The sequence below is a fragment of the Macaca fascicularis genome, chromosome 7 (genome assembly GCF_037993035.2).
Source record: "Macaca fascicularis isolate 582-1 chromosome 7, T2T-MFA8v1.1".
Taxonomy (NCBI): domain Eukaryota; kingdom Metazoa; phylum Chordata; class Mammalia; order Primates; family Cercopithecidae; genus Macaca; species Macaca fascicularis.
In genome coordinates, this window is record NC_088381.1 from 173,461,044 (window position 1) to 173,473,616 (window position 12,573).

At 53.5% G+C, this 12,573-nt stretch overlaps 1 protein-coding gene across 9 annotated transcripts in view; it reads right to left on the reverse strand.

Annotated features, from left to right (window-relative positions):
* Positions 1–12,164, reverse strand: part of BRF1 (BRF1 general transcription factor IIIB subunit) — a 79,926-nt gene extending 67,762 nt beyond the window's left edge. For all 9 annotated transcript variants that reach the window (XR_012416209.1, XR_012416211.1, XR_006699918.3 and 6 more), the window contains exon 1: positions 11,641–12,164. Coding sequence is in view for 2 of the 9 variants with exons in the window: in XM_015454275.3 (XP_015309761.3) it covers positions 11,641–11,824 (184 nt within the window). In the remaining 7 variants the exon portion in view is untranslated. The remainder of the gene's footprint in view (positions 1–11,640) is intronic.
* Between the last annotated feature and the right edge of the window lie 409 nt (positions 12,165–12,573).

Genomic DNA, 12,573 nt, shown 5'->3' on the forward strand with positions numbered 1-12,573 from the left:
CTACTAAAAATACAAAAAATTAGCCAGGCATGGTGGCAGGTGCCTGTAATCCCAGCTACTCGGAAGGCTGAGGGAGGAGAATCGCTTGAACCCAGGAGGTGGAGGTTGCAGTGAGCTGAGATCCTGGCACTGCACTCCAGTCTGGTCGACAGAGCAAGACTCCGTCTCAAAAAATAAAAATAAAAATAAATTTAAAAAAGAAGCTGGAGGAGTGGCCGGGAATGGTGGCTCACACCTGTGGTCCCAACACTTTGGGAGGCCAGAGCAGGAAGATCGCTCAACCCAGGAGTTTGATACCAGCCTGGGTAACACGGGAAGACCCCTTTCTACAAAAAAACTGAAAAAAATTAGCCAGGTATGGTGGCAACTGCTTGTGGTCCTACTACTCAGGAGGCTGAGGTGGGAGGATCACTAGAGCCCAGGAGGTCGAGGCTGCAATGAGCTGAGATTGTGCCACTGCACTCCAGCCTGGGTGACAGAGCAAGACCCTGTCTCGAAAAAGAAAAGAAGCCAGAACAGGCCAGGCGTGGTGGCTCACACCTGTAATCACAGCACTTTGAGCGGCTGAGGCAGGAAGACTGCTTGAGCCCGGGAGTTCAAGACCAGCCTGGACAACATAGCAAGATCTCATCTCTACAAAAAAAAAAAAAATTAGCCAGGTGTGGTGGCGCAAGCCTGTGGTCCCAGACCAGGCAGGCGGATCGTTCTGAGTTCAGAAGGTGGAGGCTGCAGTGAGCTGTGATGGCACCAGTGCACTCCAGCCTGAGCAATGCAGTGAGAACTCGTCTCAAAAAATAATAAAATAAGAGAAGCTGGAGCAGGTCGCAGTGGTGTCTCCTTGTGGGGGTTAGACAGGACCTGGTAGTGCCACAGTGAGGTGCCGGCTGACATGAGAATCCAGAAGACAGGCCAGGGAGCAACGCAGGGCTCAATGGAGACCCATGCTGGAATAAGGGGGCTTTGAGCAGCACTGATGAGCCAACTCTAAATTCTGCAGAAATCTGGCCCAGGCCTCCTCAGGCTGAGCTCAAGGTGCCTGCATCTCCGGCCCTCCCTCAGAGTTATTTCGTGAGCAGTGTTTATTTATTGGTTTTTTTTTTTTGAGAGACAGTCTCGCATATTCTAATCAGTGTATACAAAGCTTTTAATAAATAATTCATATAACAAACTGCATTAGAAAAAGGACAAGGATCAAATTACAAAAAGCCAGCTGGGCGCAGTCACTCACGCCTGTAACCTCAGCACTTTGGGAGGCCGAGGTGGTTGGATCACCTGAGGTCGGGAGTTCGAGACCAGCCTAACCAACACGGAGAAACCCTGTCTCTACTAAAAATACAAAATTAGGCAGGCGTGGTGGCACATGCCTGCAATCCCAGCTACTCGGGAGGCTGAGGCAACAGAATCACTTGAACCTGGGAGGCGGAGGTTGTGGTGAGCCAAGATCGAGCCACTGCACTCCAGCCTGGGCAACAAGAATGAAACTCTGTCTCAAAAGTAAATAAATAAATGGAAAGCCCCTGAAGTCCCACCTTCCAAGAACAGGGGACGCCGTGCAGCCTCCAATATAGCCACGTTTCCCTGCCTAGGAACAGCGGGCAGCAGGAGTGCTTCTAACAGAACAAGGCCACAGTGAGATGACGCACTAAATTACAGAGATGATTTCGATTCTGGTTGTGTTTCACGCAATCTCTTCACTCCTTGACCCATGCCCATCAGCCTGCACCACAACACACTGCAAAGCTGCGTGCGTTCACAGCTCCACACTCCACCTGCCACCTCTGCCCTCCCTCCTCCCTCACTCTTTCCTGCGCCCTCCAGCCTCCTGTCCCCTCCTCACACCCCAGGCCCTCTATTTCCTGTCCCTGTGTTGTTCTCCCTGTACCCCAACACCACGGTCACCCTCCCTGGGGCCATGCTGCTGCACCTGTCTGGGAGCGCCTCCTGGCTTCTGCTTCCGCCACACCCTGGTGCGTGCACACTTGCAGGCACACGCACAGGACACATGCAGACAGTGTGAAACCTCAGAACACTAACCCACGGGGAGGGTGAAAGAGGAAAGTGCCACCTCTGGCTGAAACCGCCACGATGCCTTCTACTTCTAAAAACATTTGATATTTTCCATAGTGCATTTCTATAACAAAAAACATGTGCTAGCTCCTGTTAGCTGGAACTAACATGTGGAAGGCGCCAGGTCTTGTGGGGCCTGGCCGAGACTGCCCTCCTGTGGACAGCAGGCGAGGACCTGCGGTTCCACCAGAGCCAGAAGAGGGCCAGAGGCTGCAGGGGCACCTCTGAGCTCTGACAAAGCCAGCAACACCCCATACTGTGCACCAGACAGAAAGGCAGGCCAGGGGCCCTCCATGTCCTGAAAGATCCAGCACAGCACTGTCGTCCATTTCACTCCAGGATGCTTCCAACATGGGAAAGCAATAACCTTTAATACTCACATGCTCATTTAACTTAATGGGGTGAGCTCAGTTTCAGGAGAACTGCTTGAACCCAGGAGACGGAGGTTGCAGTGAGCCAAGACTCCGTCCAAAAAAAAAACAAATTTAACTGAAGGTTTTCTGTTGCTGCTGTGAAACTTCCTTTTTTTAAGAGACAGGGTCTGGCCAGGCGTGATCCCAGACCTTTCCGAGGCCAAGGTGGGCGGATCACCTGAGGTCAGGAGTTTGAGACCAGCCTAGCCAACATGGCGAAACCCTGTCTCTACTAAAAACACAAAAATTAGCCAGCTGTGGTGGTGCATGCCTGTAATCCCAGCTACTTGGGAGGCTGAGGCAGGAAAATCGCTTGAACCTAGGAGGCGCAGGCTGCAGTGAGCTAAGATCGCACCGTTGCACTCCAGCCAGGGCAACAAGAGAGACACTGCATCTGAAAGGAAGGAAAGAAAAGGAAGGAAGGAAGGGAGGGAGGAAGGGAGGGAGGAAGGGAGGGAGGAAGGGAAGGAAGGGAAGGAAGGGAAGGAAGGGAAGGAAGGGAAGAGAGGAAAGAAAGGAAGAAAGGAAGAAAGGAAGAAGGAAAGAAGGAAAGAAGGAAAGAAAAGAAAGGAGGAAAGAAAAGAAAGAAAAGAAAGAAAAGAAAGAAAAGAAAGAAAGAAAGAAAGAAAGAAAGAAAGAAAGAAAGAAAGAAAGAAAGAAAAGAGACAGGGTCTCACTCTGTCACCCAGGCTGAAGTGCAGGGGCACCATAGTGGCTCACTGCAGCCTCAACCTCTCGGGCTCAAGGAATCCTCCCATCTCAGCCTCTCAAATAGGTGGGGCCGCAGGCCTGTGCCACCATGCCTAGCTAATGTTTTCTTTGTTCTTTTGGAGATGGAGTTTCGCTCCTGTCGTCCAGGCTGGAGTGCAATAGCACAATCTTGGCTCACTGCAACCTCCATCTCCCAGGTTCAAGCGATTCTCATGCTTCAGTCTCCCCAGTAGGTGGGATTACAGGCGCCCACCACCATGCCCAGCTAATTTTTGTATTTTAGGTTTTTGGGGGTTTTTTTGCTTTGTTTTGTTTTTTTAGTTTTTGTAGAGACAGTTTCACTATGTTGCCCACGCTGGTCTCAAACTCTTGACCTCAAGTGATCCTCCCACCATGGTTTCCCAAAATCCTGGAATTACAAGCAGGGGCTACCACATCTGGCCGGAAGCTTCTTTTCAAGGGGACACACCTGTAGGAGGCCTGGCTGGCTGGCAGTAATGGATGGAGAGGAATTCAGGGGTCCCACAGCTGAGTGCCCAAAGGAGGCTGGACCGGACCGAAGTGCATCCCTGAGTGCTGGGGATGGGGACCCGGGTACACAGGGCATGTGCCTACTGGTGGGGCTGGATGCAGCAGCATCAGACATCTGGGAGGAGCACTGACAAACAGGGTCAGGCACGGCAGCCCACACCCCTTCCCAGGCCCACACCCCCTCCCCAAGCCCAGACCCCTTCCCAGGCCCAGACCCCTTCCCCAGGCCACTGCTGAGGAGCTGGTTTTGTAGTGATTACAACTCGGTTACGAAAACAGGACGTGTGTCACGCTGCAGGCTAACTAGCGGCTTCCTCTCTCACCCAGATGCCAACGGGACAGAATCCACCCGTTTCCTGAGGGTAGGTACCTTCAGCCGCAATTTAGGGTTCTGAGGGTCATGGAGCAGAGGCAGAAGCCTGGAGCCTTCCAGTCTCGGGACAAGAGCCCCACCAGGCGGCCAGGCCCATGCTCAGAGCCCCAGGCCACAGGAAGAGGCTGGCTGGCCACATCCTTCGCTGAGGCAAAGGGAGCTTCCCAGCAGGCAAGGGCAGCTCCGCCTCCTGTGCCCCTCTCCAGGGCCAGAAACGGGTGACATGCAGCCATGTCACAAAGTAGGTCCGGCTGCATCAGGACCCCAAACAGAAAACAGCAGCACTCACGGACACCCCGGCTTCAAAGTTCTAACTGTGAAGCCACTGAAAGTTGTGATTATGGGAAATGCTCCCCACAACCACAAGTTCTGGTGACACTGAGGTGTGCTGCTCCTCGCGCAGGAGGACAAGGGACCCCCCGCAAGCAGGAGCCCGGGATGCCTGGTGTGGGGGCTCCCAGGTGCTCGAGTTCCTGCCTGCGGGGCAGGGGTGTGGGCGCCATTACCATCAGCTGCTGGCAGAGGGAAGCCTCAGGGCACACATAGCGCAAGACACTGACGTGGGCTCACAGGGAAGTCCCGCCTTGCCTCGGTGGAGCAGACGACCTCCTCAGGGCACTGCCAAGGCCCCAGGCCAACAGTCCCCAGCTCCACCGTCCGCCTGGCCCCTCCGGCCACACTGAGTCTGTCCTCAGACACCCACCTTCTCTCTGCACAGTCTCTGCTCGGGCAGCCCTGGGACGCTGGAGCACCAGTGTCGTTTCCCCCGCGGGGCCTGGCTTCCAAGGTCAGGACCCTCCTGGGACTCCCCTGAGGCCTCTGGTCACCTGCCCTGATGCCTTAGTTAAATATTCCAGAGTAAACTATGAGGCTGGGTCAGGCTTAGTTCTCAATGAATAGGCAAGACACCTAGGAAAGACAGTGGCCTTGGGACCTGGAAAATGACAGCTCAAAGAGAAAGCTCAGCTCTCAAGATGAAGCTGGAGCAAGGGGCGGCCGAGGCCTACTTGTGTGCTAGGGAAACTGAGAAGCCACCAAGGCTTCCAGCCCCGTGTGATCACCACTGTGACGAGGGAGGGAGGATGCCAAGTGGGCACCTAGAGATACTGCCTGGGAGACAGAGGGGCTGCCCAGAGCAACAGATGCCCTCTCTCCTTCCCACTCTCGGCCCAGGCACCGCCTGTGCCGGTCCCCAGGTGCTAAGAACACACCGCCTCGCAGCACTTCCCCCAGGACCACCACAGTTGGTTGCTGGGCCTGCCCCTCCCTCGAGAGAGTGTGCCTGGGCTCAGAGGCGTCTTGGGGACACCTGACAGTGTTGGCTCTGAGCTTGTTCTGACAGCGCCCGGGTGACAGACTTCCAGCTCTGCACTGCTCCACATCACCGTCCTCCCCCAGCAGGGCACAGTAAGGGCAGTGCGCCATCACCAGGCCCGAATGCACTTAGCACTGTGCCTGCCCGGGAAACCCTGCGTCTGCTGCCAGGACAACTTGCTTTTATTACTGTTGTTATCATCCCAACGGGCATCAAAGTCTTGGCAACTGTGACACAGCTGCAAACTCTGTGCCCAGCAGTCCTAGGAAGATACCCAGGAAGTATGAGCATGGAAGACGATGGGGAGGGAAGAACAGGATAGAAAACTCAATGAAACCCAAGCCAGTTCTTAGAAAAGATAAAAAAAAAAAAAAAACTGATCAACTTCTAGCCAGAGAGACAAAGGGGAAAAAAGACACAAAACACCAACATCTAAAAGGAAAAAGGAGGCACTGTGGACCCCGCAGATATGAAAAGGATAAGGGAATGCTTCAAACAACTCTCTGGGCAAATTCAACCACTAAGTCAAGTGGACCAATTCCTCCAAACACAAGCGGCTGACTCACCCCAGGTGAGACACAGAATCTCAAATACAACTAGAACCACAGTGATAAAAGAAGCCGAAACCACAGTGCAGAATAGTCTGAGAAAGAAACCTCTGGGACCAGATGGCTACACTGATGAATTCTACCAAACATTTCAGAAACAAAGAACACCAACTCTACATAATCTGTTCCAGAAAACAGAAGAGGAAACGTTTCCCAACCCATTCCATAAGGAGCAGGACTTTAATATCTAAGACAAGGACACTACAGGAAAAACTACAGGCCAATATCCCATGCAAGCATCAGCAGGAACCCTCAACAGAACATCCAGGGCTGAGCAAAGCGGTTCACGCCACTAATCCCAGCACTGTGGGAGGCCAAGGTGGGAAGATGCCTTGAGGCCAAAAGTTCGAGACCAGCCTGAGAAGCAAAGCAAGACCACATCTCTACAAAAAAAGAAAAAAAAAAAAAAATTGGCGCTGGCTCACGCCTGTCATCCTAGAACTTTGAGAGGCCAAGGCAGGAGAATCACTTGAGCCCAGGAGTTCCAGATCAGCCTGGTCAACATGGCAAAACCCCATCTCTACAAGAAAAATACAAAACTTAGCTGGGTATAGTGGTACATGCCTGTAGTCCCAGCAACTCAGGAGGCTGAGCTGGGAGGGTCACTGAAGCCCAGGGGGTTACGACTGTAGTGAGCCATGACTACGGCACTCCAGCCAGGGTGACAGAGCAAGACCCTAGACCCTGTCTCCCTCACCAAAAAAAATGTTTTAAATTAGTTGGGCATGATAGTGCACGCCTGTAGTCCTAGCTACTCTGGAGTCTGAGGTGAAAGGATCTCTTAAACCCAGAAGTTCCAGGCTGCAGTGACCTGTGATCACACCACTGCACTCCAGTCTGGGCAACAGTGAGACTTTGTCTCAAAAAAAAAGAAAAAAAAAAAAAGGCCGGGCGCAGTGGCTTACGTCTGTAATCCCAGCACTTTGGGAGGCCAAGGCAGGTGGACCACCTGAGATCAGGAGTTTGAGACCAGCCTGGCCAACATGGTGAAACCCCGTCTCTATTACAAATACAAAAGCCAGCCAGGTATGGAGGTGGGCTCCTATAATCCCAGCTGCTCAGGAGGCTGAGGCAGGAGAATCGCTTGAACCCAGGACAGGGAGACTGCAGTGAGCCCAGACTGCACCACTGCACTCCAGCCTGGGCAACAGAGCGACACTCCATCTCAAAAAAACAAAAAAACAAAAAAAACAAAAAACAAAACAACAAAAAAAACTCAAGGAGTGTATTAAAAACTCTTAGGGGCCAGGTGTGGTGGCTCACACCTGTAATCCCAGCACTTTGGGGGGCCGAGGCGGGTGGATCGCCTGGCCAACATGGCAAAACCCCATCTCTACTAAAAATACAAAAACTTAGCTAGGTGTGGTGGTGGGCACCTGTAATCCCAGTTACTTGGGAGGCTCAGGCAGGAGAATTGCTTGAACCCCGGAGGCGGAGGTTGCAGTGAGCCGAGATCGCGCCATTGCACGCCAGCCTGGGCAACAAGAGCAAGTTACCGTCTCAAAAAGAAAAAAAAGAAAAAAAAGTCTTAGAACTAACAAGTAAGTTTAGCAAAGCCATAGGAAACAGGATAACACACATAAATCAACCATATTTCTATAAACAAGCAATGAAGAGTTGAAAACTAAATTTTAAAAAATACCACTTGGGGCCGGGCGCGGTGGCTCAAGCCTGTAATCCCAGCACTTTGGGAGGCCGAGACGGGCGGATCACGAGGCCAGGAGATCGAGAGACGATCCCGGCTAACACGGTGAAACCCCGTCTCTACTAAAAAAATACAAAAAAACTAGCCGGGCGAGGTGGCGGGCGCCTGTAGTCCCAGCTACTCGGGAGGCTGAGGCAGGAGAACGGCGTAAACCCGGGAGGCGGAGCTTGCAGTGAGCTGAGATCCGGCCACTGCACTCCAGCCTGGGTGACAGAGCAAGACTCCGTCTCAAAAAAAAAAAAAAAAAAAAAAAAAAAAAAAATACCACTTGGCCGGGCGCGGTGGCTCAAGCCTGTAATCCCAGCACTTTGGGAGGCCGAGGCGGGCGGATCACGAGGTCAGGAGATCGAGACCATCCTGGCTAACACGGTGAAACCCCGTCTCTACTAAAAATACAAAAAGAAATTAGCCGGGCGTGGTGGCGGGCGCCTGTAGTCCCAGCTACTCCGGAGGCTGAGGCAGGAGAATGGCGTGAACCCGGGAGGCGGAGCTTGCAGTGAGCCGAGATCGCGCCACTGCACTCCAGTCTGGGCGACAGAGCTAGACTCCGTCTCAAAAAAATAAAAAATAAAAAATAAAATAAAAAATACCACTTACAATAACACCTAATAGATCTTAGGTACACATCTAAAAAACGTCCAGAGGGCCGGGCATGGCAGCTCATGCCTGCAATCTCAGCACTTTGAGAGGCTGAAGTGGGCGGATCACTTGAGGTCAGGAGTTTGAGACCAACCTGGCCAACATGGTGAAACACTGTCTCTACTAAAAATACAAAAATTAGCCAGTCGTGGTGGTGTGCACCTGTAATCCCAGCTACTCGGGAGGCTGAGGCACAGGAATCACTTGAAACCAAGAGGTGGAGGTTGCTGTGAGCTGAGGTCGCACCACTGCACTCCAGCCTGGGTGACAGAGCGAGACTCCATCTCAAAAAAAAAAGCCCAGAAGCTGTATGCCGAAAACTACCCAATACTGATAGACTATATATCAAAGAAAACCTAAATGAATGTAGACATACACTGTGTTCACGGACTACAAGATTCAACATAGAAAAACTGTTGGCCAGGCGCAGTGGCTCCCACCTGTAATCCTAGCACTTTGGGAGGCCGAGGTGGGGGGATCACGAGGTCAGGAGTTCGAGACCAGCCTGGCCAATATGGTGAAAACCCGTCTCTACTAAAAAATATACAAAAATTAGCTGGGCGTGATGGCACGCGCCTGTAGTCCCAGCTACTCAGAAGGCTGAGGCAGCAGAATCACTTGAACTCGGGAGGCGGAGGGTGCAGTGAGCTGAGATCGTACCACTGCACTCCAGCCTGGGTGACAGAGTGAAACTCCGTCTCAAAAAGAAAGAAGCCGGGCGCGGTGGCTCAAGCCTGTAATCTCAGCACTTTGGGAGGCCGAGACGGGTGGATCACGAGGTCAGGAGATCAAGACCATCCTGGCTAACACGGTGAAACCCCGTCTCTACTAAAAAATACAAAAAACTAGCCGGGTGAGTTGGCGGGCGCCTGTAGTCCCAGCTACTCGGGAGGCTGAGGCAGGAGAATGGCGTAAACCCGGGAGGCGGAGCTTGCAGTGAGCTGAGATCCGGCCACTGCACTCCAGCCCGGGCGACAGAGCGAGACTCCGTCTCAAAAAAAAAAAAAAAAAAAAAAAACAAAAAATAAAAAGAAAGAAAGAAAGAAAAAACGTCAGATCTCCCTAAATTTATCGAAAGGTTTAATGCGATTCCAATGAAAACCCCACCAGGACTTTTGTACAGGTTGAACATCCCAAATCCAAAAATCTGAGATTATAAATGCTCCAAAACATGAAACTTTTTGAGCATCAACACAATGCTCAAAGGAAATGCTCACTGGAGCATCTCAGATTTCAGATTTTTGGATTAGGGATGCTCAACCAGTAATTATAATGCAGATATTCCAAAATCAGAAAAATCCAGTATCCAAAACACTTCTGGTCCCAAGCATTTCAGATAATAATATGTGACCTATAGATACTCATAAACTTACTCTAAAATTAAAAAGGGAAAGGGAAATTAATAGCTACAACTTTGAAAAGGAAGAACAAAGGTTGGGGGACTCACAATATCTGATTTCAGGACAATATAAAAGGTACAGTAAAAAATTGTGATGCTGACAAAGGAAACGGCACCTGATCAACAGGGCAGGACACAAGGCCCAGAGGCAGACCTGCACGGACGGGGCCCAGTGAGCACAGCTGAGGGAGCAAAGGCCTTCAGTGGACAAAGGGCAGTCTTTCAAAAAACGGTGTTGAAACAACGGGACCTCCACATAAACAACGAGCCTCAACCTACGAAGCACACCTTATACAAAACTTAGGTCAAGATAGACCACATTTAGGCCAGGAATAGTGGCTCATGCCTGTAATCCCAGCACTTTGGGAGGCCAAGGCAGGCAGATCACCTGAGGTCAGGCGTTCAAGACCAGCCTGACGAACATGGTGAAACCCTGTCTCTACTACAAATACAAAAATTAGCCAAGTGAGGTGGCGCACGCCTGTAATCCCAGGTACTTGGGAGGCTGAGGCACGAGAATCATTTGAACCTGGGAGGCAGAGGTTGCAGTGAGCCGAGATTGTGCCACTGCGCTCCAACCTGGGCCACAGAGTGAGATTCTGTCTCAAAAAAACAAACAAACAAACAAAAAAGTGAAAACTTCTGCTTTGAAAAATCACATATACAACAAAGGGCTTGTAACTACAATCCACAAAGAACTCTCAAAACTCAACAATAAGAAAACAACCCAAACAAAAAATGAGAGTCAGGGTGTGGTGGCTCACGCCTGTAATCCCAGCAGTTTGGGAGGCCAAGGCTGGAGTATCACTTGAGCCCAGGAGTTTGAGACCAGCTTGGGCAACATAGAAACCTTGTCTCTACTAAAAATAAAATTTAAAAAAATTACACGTCGTGGTGGCATGCACCTGTAGTCTCAGCTACTTAGGAGGTTGAGGCAGGAGAACTGCCTGAGCCTAGGAGTTCAAGGCTGCAGTGAGCCATGACTGGGCCATTGTACACCAGCCTAGGCCACAGAGTGAGATCCTGTCTCAAGATAAATGAAAAATAAGACTTGAGCACACGTTTCAATAAAGAGGATTCGGGCATGGCAAATAAGCATCCTAATGAGGTAGAACATCACCAGCCAGTAGGGAAATACAGAGCACCACTCTGATGAGATGCCACACACCTGTTAGAACAACCAAACTAAAAACCTCGACAACACCAAGTGCTGATGAAGATATGGGGCAACTGGCGAGAATGCATAACGGCACAGCCACATCACAAAACAGTTCATGACAGTTTCCCATAGAGTTAAACATATAGCTAACTTCCCCAGAGAAATGAAAACGTATGTTCACACAGAGAGTTGCACATGAATCGTTTCAGCAGCTCTATTCACAACCACCTGAAATTAGCCACAGTCCAGCTCCTTCCACAGACTGGGGTCCATCCCCAGCTCACAATACTGCTCATCCCTGACACGTCCCCTCCCAGGCCTGCAGCAGCCTGAGTGGCCCTAGGGCATCCGCCCGGGAACCGCCAAAGCCAAGGGCAGCAGCAATCGGATGCTAAGTACCAGACATTGCTGAAAACAAAACTGCAGGCACAGAGACTGACAGTGAGGGACAGCTTGAGGGGCCTTCTGGGCTCCCCAGGCTGTCCTCAATCCTCCCTGTGCTGGCTGCCCTGGCCCACGCGTGTGTCGAGGAAGTCCACACGCGCCACGGGGGTCCATACTCACGCCAAGGGGATCCACACTCGCGCCAAGACGACGCAGAACCGTGCGCCCCGACAGAGCGGGCGGTACCGAGGCGCGGGTCCGGGCCGCGCCGCCACCGCCTCCAGCCCGCCTAAGCCGCATCGGGAAGTCCGCGCAGCGCCAGCCCGCGGGACTCACCGTCCAGGGACACGAACTGGCCCACGGCCGAGGAGCCGCCGCCACTGCTCTCCACGAACTGCACCTCGGACACGATGATGTTGTCCTCCAGCACTGAGCCGCAGGCGGTGCACACCGCGTCCCCGCGCGCCGCGTCCAGCTCGATGTCCGTGCCGCCGCAACCGCGGCACACGCGGCCCGTCATGCCGGCGAACGCGCGGGCAGGGCCCGGAGCCTCCCAAGCCTCCCAAGCCGCCCGAGCCTCCGGAACAGCCCGCGCCGCCTGCCCAGGCCCAGCCGCCCGCCCAGGCCCAGTCGCTCAGGCCTCGCCGCTCTCGCGAGGCCTCGCGCCCGCCGATTGGCAGCCGCAGATTCGCCGCGCGCGCCGGGGCCGCGCCGCCCGTAACGGCCGCGCCTGCGGGACTGGGACAGGCACCGGGACCACAGCGGGGACGCGAGGACTGGAGCCGCGACCTCCCGGCCTGGCGCGGCCGCGGTCTCCCCACAGTGAGCGAGCTGGCCTCCCGTGCGGCGCGCCGGCGTAGGAGGGGCCGCCCGCGGGGGCGGGGCTTCGGCGGAACGGAGCCGGAGGCGGGGCCTCTCGGTGAGCGCAGCCGAGGACTGGCGCTTCGGGGCGGGGCCACGGCGGTGAGCGCCGCCCGGGACAGGAGCTGGGGGCGGGGCCTCAGTGGCGGGCGACGCCGGGGATTAGAGCTGTGGGCGGGGCCTCGCAGTGAGTACGGCCAGGGACGGGACCCGAGGCTGGCGACTGGACTTAAGGCAGTGGGCGGGCCCTTGGCGATGAACGCAGTCGGGGACTAAAGCTGGACGCGGGGCAGGGGAGGGTCCTCCTCGCATAGTGAGCGCGGTCTCAAGCGGCGAGCGAGGCCTGAGAACTCGGAACCGGGGTCGGGGCTGAGGGTGGTGGGCGGGGCCTCAAGTAGAGAGACTCGG